The 6669-nt window shown below is 43.3% G+C and overlaps 1 protein-coding gene across 1 annotated transcript in view; it reads right to left on the reverse strand.

Annotated features, from left to right (window-relative positions):
• Nucleotides 1-1405: 1405 nt before the first annotated feature.
• Nucleotides 1406-6669, reverse strand: part of LOC111666591 (von Willebrand factor A domain-containing protein 7-like) — a 17802-nt gene continuing 12538 nt past the window's right edge. The window contains exons 7-18 of the mRNA XM_087178165.1: nt 6528-6669; nt 6250-6419; nt 5926-6038; nt 5694-5810; nt 5413-5586; nt 5152-5284; nt 4850-5002; nt 4514-4606; nt 3807-4078; nt 3477-3610; nt 2865-3024; nt 1406-2728 (exon numbers count right to left, since the gene is read on the reverse strand). The exon at nt 6528-6669 is cut by the window's right edge and continues 5 nt beyond it. Of these exons, the coding sequence (XP_087034291.1) occupies nt 2348-2728; nt 2865-3024; nt 3477-3610; nt 3807-4078; nt 4514-4606; nt 4850-5002; nt 5152-5284; nt 5413-5586; nt 5694-5810; nt 5926-6038; nt 6250-6419; nt 6528-6669 (2042 nt within the window). The 3' untranslated portion in view covers nt 1406-2347. The remainder of the gene's footprint in view (nt 2729-2864; nt 3025-3476; nt 3611-3806; nt 4079-4513; nt 4607-4849; nt 5003-5151; nt 5285-5412; nt 5587-5693; nt 5811-5925; nt 6039-6249; nt 6420-6527) is intronic.

Here is a 6669-nt window from a genome sequence, read left to right on the forward strand (position 1 = left end):
GTAGAAGTAATACGCCACCTTTCTTTGTTCATGCATTTTTATTATTGGTTTGGCAGAATTGTTATTTAATTGGCTTGTGTTCTCTTTTATTATAGACAGACTGCCACTGCTGTTTTGTTTTGTTATATTGTTTTGTTTCATTTGTTTAACTAATTCAACTAGTTTTGTTTCACTCGTTATACAGTTTCTTTTGTATTCTTTTGGCATTATTTCGCTTTTTGTTGCAATAAATGATTTCTGTTAGTTCTTTAGTCCCTCTGTTATATTAGCCCTCTGTGGCATTTAACTCCCTTAATTTTCCCCCAAGGGTTTTTAATATATTTATTGCAGCAGTTGTTTTTGTATGGTTTTTAACTTGTTGCTGTGTTCTTTTTTTCATTGCGTGAGTACTGCAGGGCCGGTGATAGTGTGGCCGCTTGGACGGTGGAGGGATCGGTGTCCGGAGTTTCTCACCCCCAGCTTCACACCCCTTTAACTGTGTGTGTGGTGGTAATTTTGCACGTCCTTCACAATTTATGGTTTTCCCCTCACGTTTTGATTGTTTTGGCGTGTGTGCATGTGTTGGGCACGGAGTGAGGTGAGTGCTCTGTCCTATCGGACAAATCAAGAACATACTATCTTTAACTGCGCAAATGACACCATTTGAAATTAAATCGAAAAATGCTGTCACATATTATACCACTGACTGGGGAACCAGAATCAGAACTCAGCTGGGCTGCCGATGGGACACGAGCAGGAGTCGGGCGGGCCGCCAATGGGACACGAGCAGGAGTTGGCCAGGCAGCCGACTGGGAATCAGGAGTCAGCCGGATCGTCGACAGAGAATCAGGAGTCAGCTGGGCTGCTGATGGGACATGAGGAGCAGTTGTAATATCAACCGGGACCCACGATGCTGGAACTGGTGATGCGTCAGCCAGGGACAGGTGACATGTTGCCCAGAACCACCAACTCGGGAATAAGGGAGGAGTCAACTGGGACCCCTGACACTGAAACAGCTGATGTGTTGGGGTGGTTGGCGAAGGCTCATACTCACAGGACAGCAAAGGCTCTGGATAGCTGGGCAGCTAGGGCTGTGACTGGGGCTTTAAGCTGGAGTTCTGGGGCTGAGGCTTCTTGGGGAACCGGCATCTCTGATGTGCATTTCTTTCCAGGGGTTCCGACCCCTAGATACTCCCAGGAAAAGCTAGCTGGGATCCCCAAAAAGGAGACGCCTCATGGTCCTCCAGATCTCAATCTGACAGCGGGTCAGCCAACGTACAAAGGGGTCTGGACAAGTTTGGCTCCCCATTAGGCAACTGCACAAATGACAGGAAGCTGGCATAGGCTGCTGGATCCATTTTTTGGTCAGTTCATAGTGTCATGTATTAAGGTAAGGCTGGACCCAAATGCAGCCAACACAAGGGAGTTGGTGAAAAATGTTTATAAACAGGAGAATTTTCAAAACTGGTGAACCAACCTAACAGGTAACACAGGGCACATGAACAGAAATCTGAAACACAGGGCACTTCAAACAGGAACCAGAAGCACAAGGTAACACAAGGAACTTGAACAGGTAGCAGAAGCATGAGGAAACACAATGGGGTTTAAACAGAAGCACTGGGTCTAGAACAGACAATCTGAAACAAAAAAGGGGAGCACAGAGGCTAAATAGACACAAGAGACGTAAGGGTGATTAAACACAGATGAAACATATTAGGGCGGGGCAGACAATCAACAAGGACTGGAAACAGGACAAAGACAGGAAGTCAAAACATCAAGATGAAACAAGGAAAGTAACTAAAAAAAATAAAACAAGAAATTACCAAACTAAAAGTGCAAGCATAACACAAAAGCTCAAACATAAAATGTCCGTCATGGCGACCCATGACAAATGCACTATAATTTAATATTTTTGGTTAACATACAGGCTTGCCAAGACTTGCCAAGACGTGCCAATCTCTCAAATCTCACGCCAAAGAACAGGAATCTTCAAAGCTACTCACTATGCAAGTTATTGTTACTTTCCTTTATCCTTTCACATTAAAACCTATTATTAATTTTTCTCAAAATATGGTCATCTTTAACCAAAACATGATTTCTGTTGCTAAAACTGAAACTGAAAAATGTGCAAACATTAAGTACAACAGTATTTATTGTAAACATTTTGTTTCAGACAATTTAAGTATACATTCATCATCCATTGTTTAATCAGTGCTCACACTTTGCGCTAGCAGAATATCTGGGATTAAGATGACTGTCACCAATGTTTCAGTCCATCATGGTAGCAAATTGATTTGAGTTTAAAATCATCAACAGTCCAATACCTGATGCAGCATACAGACATAAGACACAACCTAAACTAAGCCCTTCAAGGCCTGATTACAAAAGCAGACACCAGCAGGCACAACCACAGTGGCAATGACAGAGTTAAAGCAGGAGGGCCATCCGAACGAACAATTGAATGGTAGCATTTTCCCACATTGCCAACTTTATCTACAGCTATGAACTCCACAATCTGCGAGCAGCAGGAAGCGTTGTAGTTCGCCTGGACAACAGGAGCACTCAGAGAGGTGTATGAGAGGGATCCATTACCCTGTTGCAGGGAGATTCTCTCGATCCCAGTGCCGTTTCCATCAGTAAGGTTGGCCGAGAGCTCCCACCTGAAAGGTCCACACTGAGAAACATCTTGAGGGCAATCATCAGCCTGCACACTAACCACTTCACACAAAGGCCGAACAAAATCTGTAATCTGAAAAGAGAACAGAAAAAGGAAGGTGAGGAATTTATGTGTTCTGTGCATGTGTTCTTTGGTTATGTCCAAAAGCTTTTGTATTTATTTATTTCACTCCTTCCAACTATGTGTGATCCAGGATGTGTCTGAATACCTTGGTGACAACAGACAATCTCAACACGACGTAATTGGAGTCAACACCACTGGACAACTTGGCTTGCACAGTCAGAGTGATATCAGTGCCTGATGGTGTGCTGACAGGTGGTGTAATGGTCAACGTATCATTAGTATATTTACCAGTTGTCAAGGTGAGGCTGTCAAGAGAAGACAGAAAAATTAAGTAATCTGTTTGTGTGGAGTAATAACATGTGACCTACCTTACTTTAACTCCAAATCGTGGGTAGGGTTGCACATGTAACTCCACCCAGATTTTACTTTGCCGCAACACACAAGTGTTTTTTCTAGTTTCAGAACAACGCAGTTGTCATTTCCCCATCCAGTGCCCACATTGCATAGCAATTGCACCAATGTGAGTGCCCATGTGCATGTTGGGCTTAAAATGAGGTGTGGTCAGATGCATTGTTATCTTGAGGTAGTGGAAAGCGATTGCGTGATTGACCAACCAAAACCTGGTCTGAAGTCAATGGTGCAGTATCTTTTCCACAACCTACCTTCTGTGAGAAGGGGAGTAGCATTTTCCCAAAATGTTTACGTATCCTTTCAGTGTTGATAAGGACATTTAAAAAAGGAAGTCTTTTTAGTTCACCTGCTTGAGTAGGACATGGAGAAGTTTCTGTCATTTCTGGCGCTGATTTCAAACTGACCACCAGAGCCCTGGGTCATTACACTGAAGGGGAGCTTGAAGGTTTCTCCTGGCTCCACACTGCTGTCCACCGCAGCCTGGAAAGAAAATGGAAGATCAAGGGAAAAAGGCAGGTGAAGAACAACAATGTCATTCTTGTAGTTTATATTTATATAAGTTTTTAGATACGGTAGGCCTATTCCTTTGCTACCCCCGTGGTTTCTGTTATTGATCATCAAACAGAGGCTGCATGAATGGGTAGACAGATTGTGAGGAGGACGTGAAGAGACTGACCTGGATGTTCACTTTGGAGACAGACATCTGGGTGGTAGACTGCCTCTGAAATTCAGAGTTTGACACTTTGTCTGTTCCTTTCAGAAAGACCACAAATTCCCCCTCAGGGACCATGTCAACAGTCACCAGGAAGTCTCCGCTACCCATGTCAGTCATCGTACCATTGCTCACAGCCTCAGGACCAGAAACAGTTAATAGGCCAATGTTTCCAACACTCATTGAGGACGGACCTTTCCTTCCCATTACTGAGAGCATCAAGGTGGTTGGCTGGCCTGGTTTCCAGAGGAGAGAAGGAAAGTAGGGAGAAGAATGAGAGGAAAATTCATTTTTATTGGTAAAACTGGTTCATTGTTTCAAGAGTAATTTTTAGCATGGGTAGTGGAAAGGAGCCTCGATTTTCACATCCTTTTCATGGGCTGAAATGTGTGATCGAAAGGTTGTCATAGGCAGCTGTCACTTTGGTGCACTAATTACTTTTCACCACTAGATGACGATGTTGTAGCCTAAGATAACATGCTCAGCAATTAACTACATACTGACCAATACATGTGTATATTTTATAGCTATCACATGATAATTCATGGACAACACATTTGATATTATGGTTGTGAAACCATCAGAACATGCTCTATGATTGGAAAAAATGCCGCAATGTACAAATATATTACTGTTGTGAAACAATGAAATGAATTTATTACGTATGTTACCTGCTTGTGGACGCCCACTGAGTACTGCAAAACCTGGGTGAGGTCCCTTGAAGCTTTCCACAAAGTTATAGATAAACGTAATGGTACTCTGGCCTGGAAACACAAGTACACACTTACAGTAAATACAGATACACACTAAGAACTCAGTGAACCTAACAACTGTGATAGAAGGAGCATCAGTCTTCAAACTGCATGGACTGAAAGCAGAGGGAATACATATGCTACTGATAAGAAACACTTTGATCAGGAGATCAATCTGTGGGCAAGAGGACAAAATTTCACCAGCGTGTCTGAACAGGAAGTGCAAGTGTAATTAACAAATATAGAGTATCTTACCTGTGACTTTGAGTGTGTATGGTTGGTTGGAGTTAATGTTGATCTGCCATCTTCCTGTCTGCTTGTCAGCGTTGAGACGAATTCTTCTCAGGTTGCCCACTGTCTGAACGGTCCCCAGTTTACCACTGGCCTCAGTGTTGCTCTGACTCACACCTGAAAATGTTTACCATGTATTATTCACCATGAATACTTAGTCCAAGTCTATCATGACAATGTTCTCAGCGAAACAGATGGACATCCAACAAGTCTTATACACATGACTTACAACTGGTGGAAACATTGCATTGAGACTGGCGAGCTACCTGCAGGGTTGGTCAGTGTGAAAGTAATGGATGTTCCTGTGATGTAGATGGTGATGTTTTGAAGAGATTCATCCAGTATGAAGGGGAAAGTCTCCTGCTTCCCAGGGTTCCTTGCTCGCTGAAGAACTGTAACCTAAAGCAGTACGGAGAGCAAGAGGAGAAAACTGAATGATTTTGATTCTTCAAACTGGTCCAACCACTAAAGGCCTGCTACATGCTTTAGATCTTACAGGATGAACCAGGTGAGCTGCAGCGTCCTACCAGAGCTGAAGTAGAGGTGTCAAGGATGACGTCTGTTGCCTGAGGCAGCTCTTTTTTGGACACCTGGATGGCCAGGCCTCCAGAGGCTACAGCCAGATCCTTGTAGTCTTCAAAGGAACCAGCACCAAGGGAACGGCGACGCCTGCTACTGGCCGGGGTCAGCAGGAATAACACCTGTGGAGATTAGTTCGTGTGGAGATTAGACCCCCAGCTTTTCAAGTTAAATTCACATAAATACACTGAGTGAACATTTTCCATCATTGGTGTTGGTCAGTATTTACCGTTGACTTTGTGCTCCTGATGAGAGCAACAATCGTGTCCATGAGGGCGATGTCTTTGGCTGTGGCATCAGTGAAAACAAAGATGTGGGAGGAGGCTGGGGCACCAGTGAGAGCCAGCTGGAGAAACAAAACCTGGTCAGTTCCCACATCACTATGGTCTCTCAGGGAACCATAAAAATATCCAATCAACAACCATGCTAGTTACAATATGATAATATATTAGCTTTAGTACCTGAAGTCCTGACAGACACAGCTCAGGGGTATCTCCCCCTCCCTGTGCTTTGAGTTTAGAGATTTCTTTTTTCATCTTATCGGGGTCTGTTGTCCTGATCATCGGTCCAAAACCTACATAAAAAAAACAAAAACTTTTTTTTAAGATTTAATCTTACAGAAACACTGTGACTGTATGCAGATTTATCTATTTTAAAAGAGATTATTTACTAGTATTACAACTTTAGAATCAAGCATAACATGTATAACATGCTATGGCATGGTTAGGGCTCTAACACTACTAATGGTTTCCTAAACATGATCAGAAGGGTAGAAGGGTTCATACTGGGGTCATTGAAGGGCACCAGGATGTACTCGGAGGGCTCATCCTGTGTTCCTTTTTTGCTGTCAATTATTTGATAAACATCCTCCCTGGCTTGAGCAATGTCATCAGACATACTGCCAGTGGTGTCAATAACAAAGCACACGACCGATGAGCGGGCAATCCCCATCATTCTGTGAGAAAGAAAGACAGAATGTTTATTTTTATCCTATAGTACAATTTTCAATATGCTTTCTTTCATTAATGCACAAGTAGATATTTTTCATATCTGACCGTCATACCTCAGAAAGTCATTGTCCCCAGCAGCTAACCGGATGTCTTCCAGTAGCTGGAGACTTGCAGCGGTGGCTGCATTCACAGCAGCATTGTGGAAGGCCACGTTGTCAGAGCGACGCTCATCTTTGTTGATGCCACCACGAGGAA

This window comes from Seriola lalandi, unplaced genomic scaffold (genome assembly GCF_002814215.2).
Source record: "Seriola lalandi dorsalis isolate HSWRI2012SDOR001 ecotype SW California unplaced genomic scaffold, Sedor1 jcf7180002054678, whole genome shotgun sequence".
Lineage (NCBI taxonomy): Eukaryota > Metazoa > Chordata > Actinopteri > Carangiformes > Carangidae > Seriola > Seriola lalandi.